General features: G+C 37.4%; 1 protein-coding gene across 1 annotated transcript in view; it reads right to left on the reverse strand.

The window, feature by feature from the left end:
- Positions 1 to 507: 507 nt before the first annotated feature.
- SEL1L (SEL1L adaptor subunit of SYVN1 ubiquitin ligase) overlaps positions 508 to 19,780 on the reverse strand; it is a 30,057-nt gene continuing 10,784 nt past the window's right edge. Inside the window, exons 4-21 of the mRNA XM_074149145.1 lie at positions 19,143 to 19,310; positions 18,439 to 18,544; positions 16,510 to 16,672; positions 14,624 to 14,677; positions 14,483 to 14,542; positions 13,806 to 13,887; positions 13,333 to 13,487; positions 12,529 to 12,585; positions 11,445 to 11,513; positions 10,057 to 10,134; positions 8,865 to 8,927; positions 7,989 to 8,076; positions 7,612 to 7,760; positions 6,896 to 7,061; positions 5,259 to 5,333; positions 3,968 to 4,140; positions 1,859 to 1,987; positions 508 to 711 (exon numbers count right to left, since the gene is read on the reverse strand). Of these exons, the coding sequence (XP_074005246.1) occupies positions 508 to 711; positions 1,859 to 1,987; positions 3,968 to 4,140; positions 5,259 to 5,333; positions 6,896 to 7,061; positions 7,612 to 7,760; positions 7,989 to 8,076; positions 8,865 to 8,927; positions 10,057 to 10,134; positions 11,445 to 11,513; positions 12,529 to 12,585; positions 13,333 to 13,487; positions 13,806 to 13,887; positions 14,483 to 14,542; positions 14,624 to 14,677; positions 16,510 to 16,672; positions 18,439 to 18,544; positions 19,143 to 19,310 (2,039 nt within the window). The remainder of the gene's footprint in view (positions 712 to 1,858; positions 1,988 to 3,967; positions 4,141 to 5,258; positions 5,334 to 6,895; positions 7,062 to 7,611; positions 7,761 to 7,988; positions 8,077 to 8,864; positions 8,928 to 10,056; positions 10,135 to 11,444; positions 11,514 to 12,528; positions 12,586 to 13,332; positions 13,488 to 13,805; positions 13,888 to 14,482; positions 14,543 to 14,623; positions 14,678 to 16,509; positions 16,673 to 18,438; positions 18,545 to 19,142; positions 19,311 to 19,780) is intronic.

Genomic DNA, 19,780 nt, shown 5'->3' on the forward strand with positions numbered 1-19,780 from the left:
AGGATCGTAGAAATACTTGGGATGCAGATCAGAATATAAGTTCATACAGCTCTAGTCTTTTTAGATTTTGAGTATAGTTCTGCTTCTTGGATTTAAATTGGCCATAAAACTATTATTACTTTTATATAGGGCAACTGCTATCAAGCAGGCAAAAGCCTTCCAATGCTAGCCTTCTGCTCGCTCTGGGAGATGAAAAGGACTCTGAATAAGAGGAACTACATACAGCAGGCAACATTTTTGTAGTAGCACTCATGTGTTTCCATGAAAAAAGCCATAGTGTTATTCCATTGGCACTGAAATAACATTCAAATCAGTTTCAAAAGAATTTTCTTATCCCTGAAAAAAGGCATCATTCTAAGCAGCTTTCAGACTTTTTTTGTTTGTTTGTTTGTTTTTTAAACTTCTTTGCGCCTCTTTTGGGGGAGGGACTGTTGATCCAAAGTCCTAAATCACAATGAAAATTGTTCTTTTTGGAAAAATCCAGTTCTTTCACTGAGGCTCTTGTTGCTATTGCGGTGGTTGATGCTCTGGTGGTGGTTCTTGTTGAGGCACAGCTGGCCGCAGTCCTGCTGGTCTGGGAATTGCCTGGTGTTGCCTTTGTCTGTAAGCTATAATTGTTCCCAGAAGCAAGGCGATGATGGTCATAAGGTAAAGGTCCCACTCAGGCCCCAGCAGCTGGTCCATATCAATATGCGAGAACACCTCTCTTATCTAAGAAACAAGAAGTCCACATCATCATGTCAAAGGGCAAGAATGGGAAGTTACTTTAATTTTAAATTTGATTTGTAACATTTTCATGTAGAAGTACCAGTTTTAAAATTTCAGTAGCTCTTTTCCTCTCTGAAAAAGTAGTATCACATCAGTGACATTCTCAATTTCCAGGAACTAAGTGCCAATAAGACTAAGATTTGTGCAGATAAGGTACAGGGAAGTTAAAGTGACTTACTGTTAGTTTTGATTGAACTGCCTTTTTATCAGATTTCCATTCACATAAGCATTAGCCAACACACACTTTATGCTTCCCTACCATATCTGATGGTACTACAGAGTCTTTGTCAATTTAAGTCTGCATCAACAGACTTAAAACCCGGAATATCCGTGTTCTGAGCACTAGCTTCTGCAAGTGCTACATGGGTATCTGCTCAATTGATTTAGAGTATTTTGACTGTCCGCTCCTGAAAGTCGCCAGTCTCAAGACTGTTAAATTTTGTCAAATTTAGCTGGATTGCCTGAATTGCGTTTGCTCTAACTGGTAATAATTTCCATACCTTTTGAATGTATGAAATAATCCAACAGGCAGTAAGATGTCAGAATACTGGAAATATTTCAGACACTATATGGAAACAATTCACCTAAATTCCAGGCAAATATTTTTTTTCAGTGCCATCACTCAGCAGAAACTCTGCACAGTAGCTAAACTATCTAATATAACCCATAGAGATCAAACACAACTCAAGTGGGATTGTTACAGCTGAATATAAAATAGCATGAGAATTAGGACTAAAAAAAGTATTTTTTCCTGAACAGCAATTATGACACTGTAATCATCTGCTTAACTTTTATAGCAGACAGTCAGGGATAAGAACAGTCAAAGAGGTCAGGGAAAGTCTCTTTAAGGGAGGAGCAGCACAGAAGAGCACTGGCTGCGCACACTTCAGTTTTGCACAATTGCACGAATAAGAAATAGGAATCACAGCTTCAGTAACTTTCTTAATACGCGACAACACAAAACACACAACAGTCCTAAGTTTTCAGAAGGCTCAAGTAAGACTTCTACTTAAGCGAGATTACAACTCAAGCTTCTTTTAAAAATGGAAAACACATTTGTTGTTCTTCCTTTTAATTGTGCATTACTTACATTGATTTCTCGTACATACTGCAAGGAATAAATCACTCCAAGCTTGCAAAGTGCTAGGAAGACTGGAACCTGAGCATCTGGGCTTGCTTCAGCTGCCATGTCATAGAATCGTTTTGCAAGATGAATATCCTAAAATTAGGAAAATACAGAGCTCAATTTTGAAGAACTTGAAAAATTAACCATAAAATGTAGAGCTTCTTCTGTAAGCTATTGTATACTGTCATATGAATACAATGGTTTCGGTCAAGTTAAAAGCAAACCGTTCAGTAAAATTTCCCCATTTTTTTTTCTGAAGGATGTTCACCTTTGAATAGAGAAGTAAAGGGAAGCTTCAACCTGAAGATGAAGCTATCGTAACTGTGAGCTTCAATTCTAGCACCAAAGAGATTCATATTGTCGTATTCAACCCATGCACTGCAAACTAAGGCACATATTTAGGTAACTCCAGTACAATCTAAAAATCTCCAATACCACACCAAACACGAAAGACTACGAACACACAAGTCGTGGAGGAGGACACAGCAGCAGCTCCTCCCTGTTACACTGCACTATGCCTGCTGCACAGTGTGGCTTCTAACCATTTCTGCACATACTCCCAAATTAGATTCTACACCTTATCCAAACGAGACATAAGTTGCATTAGTGAGGGCAGCCTGGCAAAAGTATGAGCCCAAACAGCCGGCAACTTTAGGAAGACCTTTAAATTAGTGTTCTCTTCTGTGGTAGCTGGAACGAGCAGGCAACTGTAGCAGGAAGAACAGAGGATACATATACCAGAAAAGTGTAACTTTCCTTGTTTGCTTGGGGCATTTTTGGTTCCATTTCAGACAGATACTGTGCAATGTGAGGATACTTGGGTACAAGCTGCCTATGTTCACTCAGTGATGTGAAGGACAGGCCTGTGTAAGACTTACCTCTGGAAGTGTTTCAAGTTGGACACTTAAAATAAGAGAAACCTCCAGGATTTCATGCCACATGTTCATTTTATAATTTTATCCTGACTGAAATACCATAAAGATTTTCTTCTTACTGATACAGCAAAGCTTAGTTCCATTACACACATGGAAATAACAGTATGAATATCAACACATTATGTGAATGAGATGCACTAAGCTCACATTTTAGTATTTTAATTCAATAGAACAACTCTGAATACTCCTTGAGCCTGCAAAGTCTTTCTTTTGTGTAACTATTTAAAGGAGTTTCCTTACCTCCTTTGTACTGTGCTAGTTTCAGTGTAGAAGCAGATCCTAAATCATGGCTTATTTTAATTTCTAATTAGCAAGCACTTCATTCTGCTTATACATTCTTTACTCTCACTCAACAGACAAGCGAGACCTGTAGGACTCTGAGCTTTAACACACAAATAGCAGCAAAATAGCAAGCCAAGTCTTAAGAGAAGACCATGAGAAAATTAATTTGAGAAAATTATTCATTCTTATTTTGAGCAGTATATGAAAACAGTCTTCATTCTGACCTGCAGGCTCAGGAACTGGACAACATTAAATCTATGAAAAGCATTTAACAGTGTATATGTGTGAGATTTCTGAAGGGGCTTAGTATTTCACATTGACCTGGTATAAGCCTGAAAACTATCTATGTACAGGAAGTATAGCATAGAATCCTATATGTAAGAAAGACTATTTATTTGACAAGTAAAGAGAAAATAAGGCAAAAGCCGTTTGGGGGGGGGGGGGGAACTCAGTAAGAAATACCATATTTATTCAGGATTATCCAGAATGAACAGTGACCTAAACTGAGGTTGTGCAGGCCACCTTATTGGGTCATTCTAACTTGAACCTGGAATTGATTTGCATTCGCTTCATTACATTTCAAAGTCTTGAAAGCGTTATGCAAGCATATAGCTATCTTTTTTGCCAATTTTCACAATTTTTGGCAAATAGTTTTTTCCCTATCTATACCTTATTTCCTCACATTGGTAAGTGTGAACTGGATATACTAATCCACTTGCTATTGGAGAATGTATTGGGAGACATGCTAACTCCTACTAAGTGGTTGTATAGTGCCCAAAGCCCAGTAGTGGTTATGGATTTAATCTAATATTAGTAAATGCACTGTAATGAAGCAGACCATCAGCCTACAGCTCACCTGCTTGATGCCCAATCCCTTCTCATGCATGTAGCCCAGATTAAACATTGCTTGGGCACTGTGCTGTTGCTCTGATGCCAGTCGATAGTGAATAAATGCAGTTTCATAATCAACATCAGTACCAAAACCATAAAAATGGTAATCTCCAAGTTTAATTCTTGCAACAGTATATCCTATATATCAAGAAACAACACAAAAAGATACAATAGTTAGGCAAAGAAAGCCTTTCAGTTTCATATGAAGATGCAGTAAGGGTTTTAATATTACTTTCCACAGTTTGCACAGACTGTTTCCCTTTTTCCCTCTGTCACATAAACAGCTTTTTTTTTTTTTTAATATTGGGTTTAGCTAACCAAAACAAACCGATTTCTGGTTTCAGAAAAGTCCTTTTCCCAGTAATCCAACCAACATTTTTATTGCTATTTAGTGGCATCAGTTGAAAATCTGTATCATGTTGTTCATAGTCACTTATTACAGAAAAACTTTTCACTTGTTATACGGTCATTAAGGGCTTCAGCTTTGCTTTTAAAACAGAGACACCGAAAACTTGAAAAATAAAAGTTTCTCATCATCATTTAACAGTTGAATACTTAACCATTCCATCTTCTCAATTTCTACTAAAAGCCAAGTAGGTTTGAAGATTTTCAGACGAAACTCTGAGGCTCCATTCACAGGATACACATGCTCTTAAGTAAAAAGCTGCCATAGACATTAGTGTAGGTGCACCTATATGAAACTTGGAGACCTCACACTGAGATATTTAATGACTAAGTTTAGTTTTGCTTATTTTAGGATACGATCACAAGCACCAGAGTTTAAACTTGAGTTGGTTGGACATCAAGACTGCATTCTTCATCACTGAGCTTTGCGTGCTTTGAATAGGAAAATTGCATTCTTATAAATGATGACAAGTAGCAAAATCCTAAAGGGTACTTTGTATCTATTTTTCCCAGTGAATTTATTTTTAGAAAAGTCAGTGTAAACATTCCTAATGCTGTTTCACACTGCTCTGTAATTCCATATAGAATGGCAAAAGAAACATATTGTACATTTGTGTTTTAGTCCTTTTAACCTTCAGGATTTCAGAATGGCTCAGAACTGCAAGCACATTGCAATGACATTACAGCTAACAGTGGAACAAAGACCAGCAACTACTTTATGTGGAATATAACTGATGTTGAACAGGAGGAGGTAAGATCTCCCTCCTTCCCTCTTTCATAAAAAACATGAAATCAAACATTAACGGTTCTACTGAAAATAAACTAATTGGAATTGCGAGGTACGGACATACCTTGAGCAGCTGCTCTATTCCAGTGAAGCAAAGCTCGAGGATAGGTTTCATTTTCTCCTACTATGCTGGCTTCTTCTAGAGAAGAAAGTCACTCAGTTAAATAGGAGCATGGTACATGCACACAACACCACACAAGACCCCATGCTTATATTCAGCCTGCTAAATGAATTAAAAACTTGAAGTAATCTGTGCTACAGCACAAACAAGATTTAACCCATCTGAAACTTAAAAAAAACCTCTTTCATTTATATGGCCTTCCCATCTATCTGCTCACATAAGAGCTAGGAATAAACACTATCACTTCACCCTGAAATATTGCTTATCAATTGTCCCTTCCATTCCTGCTCTAGGAGATACTGAAGCATCCTTGAGGAATGCCAGAAGATGCACACAATTTGGGCTCTGACAAAAGCGCACTCAAATACAGGCTAAAGTATAAGCTATTTTAGTTTGACCATCTAAAAACCAAGACTATTCAAGTAAAATGAAGGCTTGAATTCCTTAACAGCCAGAGATGGCGTATGTTACACAGCAGTGCTACAGCTACTTCAGAACACAAGCTATTTTACTTGTCCATGGCATAAACTGAGGGTCGCTGAAGTACCAGAGTTCAGACAGTTCAAAGGATTTTTAACTTTTTTCACTTCTAGTCTAAGCATGGTTTCAGCTATATGATCTCACAGCTGACATACAGACTTTCTGTATAAAGTTCATAAAAGAATTTTAAATTCATCTCCAGTTGAGATGCAGATACATCTGAGTAACGACAATCAAAATTTTAGGACAAGGAAAGATGCTATTTCTTTGCAAGAAGGTACTCCCAGCCAAGACTGTCATTGCTGTAGCTTATCTAAAGATGAGTCACTGAGGCAGCTTTGAAAAACATTAACTGGAAATTAACATGTTAGATTAGCCTATTAGCCACCTATAGCTGATTTTTATATTAAGATACAAAGCCCTAACACCTAGATTTCTGGGTTTGAGATCCAGAAAATTTAAAATACTGGGTTTTGTAGTTTCTAGAAAGATTTGTCACTTGTACTCCCATTGTTTGCCTATGACATCAAACTAAGAAATCAGAGTTCTAGCCACCTAGTTGCAATAAGAGACCCGGGACAAGCTTTTTTCAAATCTAACAGAACCAACTGCCCAGCTCTTCATCCCTGCGTCAATAGTAGTAAGAGTAAAGTTACAAAAAAATCTGGAAAAAATGAGAAAAGACATTACAAGATAAAGAACAAAGGAAATTGAAGCTTGTATGCCTAGTAAAGGCCAAAAGTAAAACTAATGCAATTCCTACTTTATAGATTTAAAAATTAAATGTTAAGTCTGTGTTTAGGAAACCCAGGGAAGAAAATTTCCAGCACTGTACAACTTTCTAAAGCATTCTCTCCCTATCCCATTTTTCAAATCCTGTAACTTAAGAATTTAAGTGTATTCTAAAGCTATCCTTAGAGGTAAAAAATAAAACTGACTGCTTTCCAGTGTGACTAGCAAGAAAGAGGAGAGGAGCCTCACTGAAGTTCTAACTGAACAAGAGCTATGTAATTATACCTCCAAGCACACTAGCATTCTACTAAACAGGCTACCACAGACCAGCTCCAAACAAAACTTGCAGTACAAATTCAGGTCCTTACTCTGATCAAGTATGAAAGCAGCATTGCTCTGTGCAACTTCGTAGCCTTGTTCTGCCAGGAGAAGATATTGAACCACAGCAGAATTTGAATCACCATCTTTATAGCTGTTGTAGGCAGTCATCAGCCTTTCAGACCAACGCCCCCGTTCGCACACATTCTTAAACAACTGCAGAGGAGGGGGGGAAACAGGGGGAGAAGACCGGTTGTCAGGAACTTCAGAAATTTAGCTTTTGCAAGAGGTAAACCTTTAACATTCAAATGCCTGCTCAAAATATTTACATTTCACAGGAAAAACTTGATAGACAACTTGCTGCTTAAGACTTTAAGATACAAGTTACTAAGCAAATATGAACCAAGATTCAGATGCTTACTCAGAAAATCATTCTTAGTATCAGCTTTTTTGTTACACTTAAACTCAAGTCTGAATGAAGAGTTCAGTACTTATAGAATATCAATGTTTGCTTTATATTACATTCTTCTCATTTTCTTCAAAGTTAATAAAGGAAGCATAAACTTCCCATATCAACACAAAAATAAAGATTTTTCTCATGAGATACAAGGGAGTTTGATAACATCTCACTTTTCCTTTTGATAGCCTTGGCTCTGCAGTCACCAGTGGATTTTAGCTAAGACGAATTTCCAATATAAGCTGACGTGGTTATATCCAACCTTTTGCAAGTCTGTATTATTTGACCTTTATAAACAGATAACCTCACCTCCACAGCAGTATGACAGGATCGCATCACTCCAGTGCCAGTAGCATGCATCTGAGCCAGATTATAAAAAGCCAGAATGTGGCCACCCTGGGAGGCCAAGTTAAAATATTTCAAAGCTTGTTTATAGTCTCTCTTGACTCCAATGCCATCTAAAAGAAAGAATAAGTCGTTGCTGTACGTTGCTCTTGAAAAGCAGAGTTGTATGAAATAAAGAAAAACATTGTGAAAGTGTAAGGAAAAAACAGAATAAAATATAAATTCAATGCAGTAAGAGCACTCTACATGCAGTATATCTACACTTCTAATGCCACCTAGTGAACAGTTACTGAAAGGGCAGATGCTTAGACCCGGAAAATCATCATTTTGATGCCACTTACTGTAATACATGGAACCTAGTTGAAGTTGTCCATCAACCCATCCCTGTTCTGCAGCCTTCTGGAAATACTTCAGTGCTAGCTCGTAGTTCTGCAGGAACATTTAGTCCAGTCATTAGAGCCTTGCAATACACCACAATTTAAGTAAAGAAAGAAAATATGCATGTGCGCAATGCATCAGTGCATGGACAGATGTATATTACAGAAAGATGACGGTGACATGGTCTAGTGCAAAAAAATACTCATCTGGTCTAAATTTGGAAACAACAAATGGAATAGCCTACAATCATATTAGCATGTCTTAAGTCTGTAGCCACCTCCAAGCTGGCATCTATCTACAGCATTGCTAGGAATAGTTATGCTTAATGGAACGGATGCCCTGTTCTGTTTCTAGAACAATCATTTAACTTATTTCTTCAACTTTTGGCTGATTCAACTTTTGAATATCTGTTTGCATAGCTAAATATAAAACATTTTATAAGAAACCTTCTTGTGGGAAAAGCAACAAGGCAAATGAACTAATTAAAAGTTTCGAAGTGTTCCTCCACTCTCACAAGATACGTAAATAGAGATGGTTTATTTGACAAGAAAATTAGAGACAAGTTCAAAACTCCTACTAAAAATTCACTCTGCTATGCATTTCTAATAGCTTCAGCAACATTTTCAGACTTACTAGAAGGAACTCAGCAAGTTTCATAGCTGCTAACTCCACAGCACATTTTTTTTTTTTATATTTCAGTTTTCCTCATGGAGTTTTTAGTGTTACAGTTAAATTCACAATTAAGTTTTCTACAGTACTTCCCACCAGAGAAAAAGTTTGTTGACAACAAGAAGTTACACAATCACCTATGATTAGAAAGACGACTGTCAAAAGCTTACCACTGGAACACCTCTTCCATAGAGGTAAGCCATTCCTAATCCACTCTGGCCAACGGGATTACCCTGAAAACACAGGAAAACACTTCTGCAAGAAAGGCAAAACGTACAGCTACATCTTTCTCATTTTTGCTGTGTCTTTAACATCACTAAAACAAACAGTGCCTAAGACCAATCTTCTTTGTAACTTTGCTCATAATAAGCAATATTTATTTAGGGAGAAAATAGCATCTTCGGTAACTTTTATTCAGTAACTACACAGGTGATTAACAAGAAAAAGAAAAGCTTTCAACACTTGTTATGAAACTCTACTGTGCACTTTCAAAATGTCGTACGAGATGTAAAACCCACACCCATAGAAAGGTGGGGCATTAATAACTTTTTGAGATGTTTGGATGCTACAGAAGCTCCCAAAACAGCCCCAGGAACTCTGAGAATCTGTCTTAATTTAAGGGCAGATTAGTGGCTGTTCTGTGGGCTGGATTACTGACCACTGTCCCGGCAAAAGCATACACTATGGTGTTCCTTCAGTGCCAGGACAGGCAACGGGGCACATCAGAAACCTTCAGTGAATGTAGGAAAATCAGGTAATTGAGAGACCCTCACTCTAGGACAGAGGTGTAGAACAGCAATCTAATTGTGGAGTGCAAGAACCATGAAGACCTTTCAAAACTTTAGCATGTGAAACACAGTAGAGGAACACCTTTCCTGGAGGACAACTCGTGCTTTAACTGTACAGATGCTACCGTAAGGGATAGGTCAAAGACAGACATGAGGGATTAACAGCCAAAACCCAAACAGTCCAATGAGATGAGAGGTATAAAACCAAAACCATTATCTAGTCACTGACCGAAAAACAGAACCAAAATAATAATTTCTGTGACAAGACAACTTCGGATTAATGAAAATTAACATTTAACAGAATTGTTAAGTGAGCAGTATTTCATATTGATGCGAGCATTCCTGAGAGTTAGACTCCCTGTGCTGGACACAGCTTCATGAAGCACCATGATCGGAACTGGAGGGAGTTTTTGACATTTTAGATAAGCATGGTTTAATTATGGGCTACTCTGGGACAGAAGTTGGGAGTAGGTGTATGCACATGGAAGTGCACAAAAAGAACCATTAGCAGCATCTCTGAGCTAATGAAGTTTTTCGTGCATATGCTGTATTTCCAGTTTACAGATAATCATACCATATCAGCAGCTTTCTTGAAATACTGAAGAGCTGTTTCATTGCTCTGAGGTACAACATCACTTCCTTCTGAGTACATCTGAAGGAGAAAGTCATTATTAACAAACAGCTGAAGAAATCAGTTTAGCAGGGAGATAATGAAGCATCTTCACTTTGCATGAGAGGGAGTCTATTATACTAGTAGACTAGTCTGACTATTGCATTACTGAATAATCATTAGAGAACTTGCCCAGAAGCAGAAAACACATCTCTATGCTGTAAAATTCAGAGGGTTTAATTTTCTAATGGAAAATGAACTGCCCATAAAATTAAAAAGTTTTTATGAAAATACATTTCATTTTTGAGTTCTATCAGTGTGCAGTGAAGAACACATTATCAGGCAAAAGTCTTGTGAGACTAGTGGAAATCAAACTATATTGGCAGTTAAAATACTTCTTGAAAACAAAGGAAAAATTTGTTACTAACCCCTGTTCTTTCCAGCATTTACTAGATACAAAACACTCAAGCCATAGACAAAGCAGGAACCTGCAATCTCCTGTCAGATGCCTTGACCAGCACATTATGCTACTTTTTCACGCTCTAAGGACATGAATTTTGCATCCTCTACTGCAGTGACAGCCTGAAAAAGATGAGCTAGAGCTGCTGCTTATTGCAGCCTAACCTTAGAGGGTACTCACATGGAGTAGTAAGGATTTAGCTCTTCACAGGGCAAAGGCAGCCTGCAACCCAGGTCTCAGGCAAGTGACCTAAATGCCTTTCTAAGCAGTAACACATTAACATGACCAAAAGCAGCTTGTCAATCACTTTTTAGATTTAATAAAAAGGATTTAGATCTGAAAATACTGATGCAATGGCCCACCTTGCAGTTAGACTCAGGCTTTGATTCAGAGTAGATGCAGACCTATTAGCAACTCTGACTCAGATGCCTCAGTTCTCTACACAGAATAAGAATACAGAGATCTTTCCACTTTCCTTCCTGAACTCAGCACTTCCCACTAGGCAAATTTTTGAGAAGCCTGGCTTTTCCCCACACACTGTATGGAAGAGCATAGTGGTCTATCCTGAGTTTTGAACTCCACCACAGAAAAAGAACATTTAGGTATTTAAATATTTAATTTAAAAACCCCTAAAATTCTAGTTCAAGCATTATTTTGAAAAAAACAACCCAAAAGTTCCTAATGTGAAGGAGCAAGTAGAAAATAGACTACATAGAATAGACTACAACACTCAAATCTTGCAGGACAATTCAAAACAGTAGCAAAACAGAAGTACTTCGATTCCAGCATTCAATTTTTAGAATGCCTGATATCAGAAAGTAGGAAATATTTGTTATTTTTCATTGAAAGGCAGTCAATTTGCTCACTCAATTTGAGAGTGTTCAGATCTCACCTTTCCTAGAAAGGCCATGGCATGTGAATTGCCAGCATTAGCTGCTTGATTGAAGTACTCAAATGCTCGCTGTAGGGAAGAAAACAAGTATTTTAGCCACCATGACTACGATTTGATTACCTTTACTTGCCAGTGGAAGTAGGTTGTTTGCTGAGTTACCTCCTTCTTCTGGAGATAAAAGTTATCAATCCCACCTATTTTAATATATGCGACAGGGTTCCCCACTTAGAATTGGAATTTTGGAAATTTGGAATTGGAATAATGAGCAATCCCTCTCAACAGCGTATTCCAAAAAGCAGAGGAAAACAAACCCTACAACTGCTACTACGCACAGGCTACATGGATAAATCTTCTTCCTTATTGTACCTACAAACCCTATTAAGAAGGGAGATCTGCCAGTTCCTATTCCAGTTTTACACAGAGCTTGGTTATACTCATTCTGAGCACCTGATATCACCTCTAAACCCTTATAGAGCAGTCATTTTTAAGGTATTTTAAATGTGATGACCAATAATTTCTTGTTAGCAGCTGAGTCTGAAATAATCCTCAGCTCTCCATTTTTTCAATGCATACTTTAAGAAGTTAGCTATTTTAATTACTATAAGCAGAAGTTCTACTGATGTAAGCCAACCTAGCTACTATTTTCTATGCACACTTAAATATCCTTAATAATGAAAGTTGTGCTGTTTTGTCTACAGAAGCAAAATACTCTTGCAAGCCACATAAACTAGACTATCATTGCTAATGCATGCACAGCTCATCATGAAGATTCTATTACACATATAAAGTCTCAGCCAGTTTCAAGTACTACTTGATGAAAACCTGGTCTTTGTTTTTGACTTCCTCATTTCTAAGGTGATTAGTCTTGAACTAATTGTGTAAGAAAGTGAGCTCCGTTTACTAGTCACATAAAGATTAAGTTTTATTGAATGAATTAAATTTTATTGAACAAGACTATTGAAGTCATTAAATACCTTACAGTGGTACTTAAACACTTTGGCTTCATTGCGGTCTCAGCTCTACTTCCCCCCCTGCCCCCCCCGCCAAGTGCAATATGCATCAGAGACACGCAGAGACAGGGTACCTGATGATTTTGCTCTACTCCTCTTCCTCCATGCAAGTGCAACTGTCCGAGGCCAACCTAAAAATAAATTTTACGTTGCAAATAAGTCACTTTTCCCTAGGGACTTTCTGTTTCTAGTAATACAGATACCAGTGAACTAATTACATGCACAATGACAGACCATATCAGTATTAAAACATGCCACAAAGTCTGAAGGCACAGATTTGCTTCAATGACTCTAGTAAAGTCCTATTTTTTCACATTAGCCTAAGCAGAAATTTATCCTAGATGAAAGTGACATAACTGTCCCAGATACAAAATGATAATTGTTCATTTGAATTCTGCCTACCTAATTTTTAATTCATATATGACCAAGCTGAATTGTGACAATTTGCCTATATTAGCGTCCTCCCCTCCTGCATAGTGCGTAGAAGAGGTCCAGCCTGCAGCACACACAAGTCATATAAGAGCACAAGAAACTAAGGTCTCTTGTCAGGGCCAGTTCTTTTGATCAAGGCTCCCTCCACAACCTCTACAGCTATCCTTAAACTAGTCTGGCTGGTTTCTAGTGAAACCTCTTTCCTAACATACTAAAGTTGTAATGTTTTGGACTTATTTTCCACAAAAATTTGCACTTTCTGTCCAAGTTCTACTTTAAACATACAAAAATATAAGCCTCTTTTCATAAAAACTAATCAGGAAATAGCAACCACATTGATTTAGAAGGAAGAGAAAACTAAAGCTCCAACGTCTTTCCATATTATATAAAGTTGTTCCTGTAATTCTTGAAAACCTCTGCATGCCATCAGGTGAACTTAATCTTACCTGTGCTTGTACATCTCCTTTCTCTGCTAAAAACTGATAATACTGAATCAAGTCTTCTTCTAGCATCCCACTTGCCATTCCTGGATTTTCTACTTCATCTGGTAAGCGAATTCGCTGAACTACTGTGCCACCAGTCAAAGAAATGTCACTAGCAACTGGAAAACAGGTAAGTTTTCAAACAGTTTTGTTCAATACAAATATTACACTAAAATTCAGTAAAACCAGATTTCTATAGAGCTTCAAACTGTTACTCAGAGAGAATGAATTACTCTGACACTAAGAATTAAAAACATTTCAACAGACAGAGAAAAAAGTAGCATATCATGATTCAGAGTCAAACAGATCATTTGTTTAATAGCAGGAATTCTCTATTTTTATACTGTTAGTATTGATAGTACTTATAGTATCTTCTAGGTGAATAATGCAAAAATACATAGAAAGTCAAAAACGTTAGCCTAGTAACAACTTTTTACCATGATTAGCCACAAGTCGGTAGTGAGTGAGAGCAGATTCACAACTTTGAAGGACTCCTATCCCAGCCCAGTATCGGTAACCCTAGAAAGGAAAATGTGAAAACATGGCACTCGGTTGTTTGGCAACATACAGCTTGCCAGGTCACAAAGTTTTTTCCCATTACTTGAGCAAGATTTGACGAGGCAATAAACAAAACAAAGGTGACAAGTCCATTGTGTCTGCATTAAAAGCAGCTGACTGACACTATTAAATGTTAAGCGTAGCCAATATACTTCAGATGATACTTATGGGTGAAAACCTAAAGCCCTTTATTTACACATGTTGCAGTTTATTTGTCTTAAATCTCACAATACTGATTAAAACAGCATCTTCTGTAAAGATCTCTGGCTTTCACAGTTCTCATTAGCTTATAATAATTGAAAGTCTGACACGTCTGCTTTAAGTCAAGAGAGGTAAAACACAGCCATCTAAATTCATAGTGGTATACACCTTAAAACGAGCAGACTTTTCCTTAAGTCAACAAGGAGCCACAGGGAAGATACTATTGCCCACCCAATGCATGCATAATGAGTTAATATTTGGACGGTGTCTTCACATGAATGCAAATCTTACATTAAAAAAATTAAGAGTACATATGCAAGAACTTTTTTGTAAAGTTATTAACTATTTTACTTACCAAGATCATATGGGCGATCAGATTTCCTCCTAAAGCTCCAAAAGTGTAATACACCAGGGCCTTAAAGCAAAATAATTGGTTATTTAACATCCGCCTCCAAGATAAAAATACAGAAGCACACACTGAAGATTTTTAAGTTACCTTAGCTTGACTAGAATTGACTCCTAGACCAGATGCATAAAGAAATCCAAGAGCCTAGAAATAAAGTAAATTTTGTTAGCACATGCTTTGAAAATTTCAGGATGAGTTTTCCTGGAATACATAAGTATAAAGTGGTCTAACAACAATTCAACGCTTCAAAGAACATGCCAAGCGCTACCTTCACTTTGGTATCTCCTATACCTAGGCCCTTGCCTGCCCCTTTTAAACTATGAAATTTCTAAATTATTCAGTTGCCTGGGACACTAACATAAATACATCTCACCAGGATTCAGTCTAGCTGATCGAACACAAGGAAGAAACTGCTCCTTCCCTGAATGCCAAATGCAGATCCAAAGGTCCTGAACAGTAAAAGTATCCCAGTTTAAAGACCCTCAAGTGAAGATCTGTCAGGTTATTCATGTATCCTATTTGTCTCATACACCAGTGCAAACATACACAAACATGACCTTCTCTAGAAGAGTCATACTCTTTGATTTACTGTCTAACAGACCCTATGAATTTACTATTTTGCATCTGTTCTGTCATGGGTTAGTTACACTTATGACTATAAATACAAGCAGTTAGAATGCACAGAGGTGCTTGGCTGAGGTTTTTCAAAAGTTATTTTTATTCTTAAAATTTACGTAATTACTGCTCTATTTATAACACCTGCTACAGCTGTGTGGCTTAGAGGAGAAACTAGTAGCACAGAAGATAACAGTGTATATATATAAAGATGTATCAATTTCTTGGTGTTCTAAGACTATTTTAGTCAATTCTGAAAGCGCACACACACACAAAAAAAAAAATCACCTCATGCAGACAGTATTGAATTCTAGATCAATAAAAGTCAAGGTCTTCACTAAGATACAAATTCTCTAGAGAGAACATGTTCTTGATTTCTACAGTAGATCAGCACTCCAGCATTAAACAGGGAATAGCAGGAGACTTGGTAGCCAAAGAGCTAAAAGAAACTGGGTAATTCCTAGAAGCCGACATGTCCAAAACAAAAGAGAACTAAAAATAAATATATGAAGATACTGAGACATTAAAATTGACAGTACCCACATTTTATGACATTACATGTGAACAACTGCATATGAACAATTCTGTAATGGTGAAAGGCACATGGACAAAGTCCCATTCCACTAAACAGTTTTCAAGATTCCTAGGAATTTTTAACTTTCTAGATTATGAATTTGTGTGTATATCTACCTGTCTCAAAGATAAAACTGCAGATGAAAAGCCACAACATCCCACAAAAACCACAGGAAAAAAAAATATGGAGTTTCAGAGAAAATTTGTTGCCTGGAGTCACCTGTATCTATGTGGTTTTTTGACTTACACATCCAATCTAGTCAGTCATGCAACACATAAGAAATAAAATGAAAAAACCACCATTATAATATATTACTGGTAGTTTGATGCTGGTTTTTTATACTCAAAGAGAAGACCTGTTACCATGCGTTTACCCTGAGGGTGCAGGCGCCATTTGTTCCTGCACCCTCAGTAATGTTGGCACCATGCAGAAGCCAGGTAGAGCAGAAGCATCTGGGGGACAATCTTTGAGCCAAAGCAAGGCACTAGTGAAATTTAAAAAGGTAAAGGCAATGAGCAGTCAGGATCAGGAAATGCTTAGGCAACGATTGCAAAATACATTTCCCGAATCAGCGTCTGAACCAAATGTTTTACTTCAAGTTTTCAAATAATTTTAAAAAGCGGCACTCTGCCTGCTGTCTTTTTTAACCAGGTAGCAGATATCACTCACTGTTCTCATTCTATTCTGGATGCAAGAACAATCTATAAAACCACCTTAGAATAAGTACAATCTATAAAACAATTCATAAACCCATAAAAACTTCCGTAGAATAGAAGGACATACATACCATTTGTCCTTTAGGAGAACCTTCTTCTGTTAGTTTTTCAAGTAGTTCTTTTGACGACTGGATGTTCTGCTTCAGGTAATCCCCAAACAGCAAAGCGTAAGACACTTTCTCCATTGCCTTGGTATGATTCATGTCAGCTGCTTTCAGAAGATATTGATATGCTCTTAAAAGAAAACAATTTCTTAGTCACCTTGAGGCAAAGCAGCAGATTCCATTCATAAATCTGAAGATTCTAGGGAGATGTTCCGTAACTCTGTTTTAGCCTCTATTTTCTACAAATGCATCTACCTATAGCCATTTGTTCCAGCTCTGAATCATCGATCTATGCAGCAATCCACATGATTTAGCTAACAGACAAACTGGATTTTAATGGTCACGCTACTCCATATGCAAAGCAGTATACATTTCCTCCCCTGTAAGATATACATTAAGTTTAAGGTCAAATGATAATGTCTTTGCAGCAACAATTTAAAGTCCTGTACTAGGCATCTCGTAGGGCCACTATTCTGACAGCTTCACAGATCACGAAGGAAAAAAGAAGCCTGAAAGAGACTATGGAGTCTCTTTGATTTGAGTACAAAATAATTTCAGTGAAAACACTAAGTGTTGGGTCCAAGACAACTGCACACATGATCAATTTTCTGATATAAGAATCATGCTAACAATGAGAAACTTCTCTGTAAACTCCCCTTTCTATTTCAGCCTCAGAACTTATGGTATTCCGCCAAAGTAATTTCACAGCAGCTGGTTTCACAGCAATTTAAAAAACTGTAACCTTAAATATCATAATACAGTACTGTCAAGCATGCTTCAGCTTGATTACTCATGGACCTTTGATAGCATTCCAAGATTTTTCATTCCCTCTCCTCCTTTCTATTCTCAGACTTGTTTTCTTTAGGACAGGCTCAGGCACACCTGGTTCCTCACACAATTTAATCTTCTAAGAATGTGTAAGGTGTTCAAGAGAACCAAGATCTAAACAGTTTTACAATTTCTACACTCTTTAATACAAAAGAACTCCAGTCAGATTCTAACAGTTCCTGTCTCCCTTTGTCTTTGCCAAGGTGCAATGGACAACCTCTAGCTGTGCTTCAATTTCCCTGATATGTAAAGTAGAAACATGCTCCCTTATCTCCACAAACAAGTTTAACATGGTAATAGCGCTCACATAATAATCAGCAGACTGAAGTCACCACTTCCTGATGAAGTTGTCAACACGAGTACCAGCGAGTTCTAAATGATCATAGCTACTATTAATTATAGTGTAAGCTGACAACTATTTCATCAGTAATTGGACATATACCGAATAGAAAGTAAACAGACCAGAATGAACAAAACACTCATTTCATTCTTTTCTTTTTTTCTTGCTTCACCTACAAGCATTACTCTTCTCTCAAACAATGCTCACTACTGAAGTTTTAACAATTTGTTGAGATTAAGTATAATACTATTTTTATGGTGACTGAAAACATCAGGAAGCAGGAACAGAAACAGAGCAGGACAAGAAATGCTGATTTTTTCCCATTCAATCTTTGAAACAGAAACAGAACCAGGCTGTAAGAAACATTTGAAAAGGACAATTATCTTCTATCACATTCTCAGTTTTTTTCTGGGCAGTTGCCACATATAAATTGTGGCTACACAACTGCAGCACCACCATGCATCAAGTCAATGTTTTGGTGACATCCACTCTTCAGAAAAAATCTTATACATTTTTTAGTAGATTCAGAGGAAAGCAGGCATAATTTTTTTTTTTTTTCTAAATACCATGAAATTCCTATTAGTTTTCAGTACTATCACTGCATAGTTTGATGCTAAGTCCAATAAAGTACAAAGTCCCAGGGCAACTCATTTAAGTTATTTTTCAGTTAAGCCAGAGTGATCAGTCATGTCATCCTTCTCTTGTGGGGGTGGAAGAGGTAGACTTACTCTTTCTTCTGAGCCTTTTTACTACTTTCATTAAGGATTTTCATTCCAGTCTGATATACATCCTCAGCTTCTTGCATCTGCCTTCTCTTATTAGACTGCTCTTCAGCTGAAGAAAAAAAAGGAGTATGTTAACAGCCACATTTATACAGCTCAAGACTATTCTCTCAAAATTCCTATTCATTCTAAAGGGAAAATGCTGCCAGAAATACGTTTCTGAAGACCAAGAAACAACCCAAGTGATTACAAAAAGCTGTCTAAAGGAGCTGCTGGATATCTTGGTAGGCAGTTTCTTCTCATGTGATGTTTCTCATGTACAAGTCTGCTGTTAAAACATTCTTTTCATTATTCCAAAGCAGGCTGTGCAAAGAAGGACGTTTCCTAGAGAAAGGTTGCCTTTGTGCAACAAATCAGCGAGTATAATGGAAAACACTGTCAAACCCCTATGCTCCTACAGCCTCAGAAACTAAGAGTTTTATAGATGCTTCCACTGCAAGATTTCCCCAAATAGCTTTGGGAAGTGGCATTTTCATTATAATCTTTTCCATCAAGAGAACTTTGCCTTTATAATTGTATATCACAGTATAAAGTGGCCATTAATATAAGACAGAGACTTCTAGACCCTGAAATAAAAGGCATTAAGAGGACTGAAAACGTTAGCTTAAGAAAGCATGCCTCAGACAAGAACAAGACATCAGGTTACTTACTTTCACAGAAGCCCCACTTTTGATCTTTCTTGTAATCATAGGTTGTGGCACACCAAAGCCTGCCATCTTCCCTCCCATCCGCAGTGCACTCTGCGTACTCCTTCTCCATAAACAAAAAGGGGAAGTGGCAGGGTTCACCGTCCGCGGTGCCTCCGATAGCTGTCAAGACTGAAAATACACACCCAGGAATTAGCCTGCTTTCCTTTATTCCACAAATTAAAGTCACCTACTACATATAGGAAAGCACTCCTGTGTTGGTTTTAATTTCTGTGTAGTGCATTTAATGAAGTTTTCAGTAAAATTTCTATTTTACAAAAGCCTGAAAAATCAATTATTTTTCTAAATGGCACTTGAAAAAGTATTATTTTTAATTAGGAGATGAAACAGAGGGTACATGGTTTCTTGTATTGTTTAGTTCTAAGCAAAGAAAATATTTTTGTTTAGATTGGAGAAGGCAAAATCACAGTTACATTTTTATTGCCTACCAAAACAAACAGCCCTTCCTTTCACTTTCTCTTCTCTGCACTCCCTTATGCAAAATACTACCCTCAAAGTGCATTCCAGCACACATATGCATTTTAGCCCCAGGGTTAGACATATTCATCACAGAACCACTCACATCACCAAATGTGATACTG

Source organism: Numenius arquata, chromosome 6 (genome assembly GCF_964106895.1).
Source record: "Numenius arquata chromosome 6, bNumArq3.hap1.1, whole genome shotgun sequence".
Classification (NCBI taxonomy): domain Eukaryota; kingdom Metazoa; phylum Chordata; class Aves; order Charadriiformes; family Scolopacidae; genus Numenius; species Numenius arquata.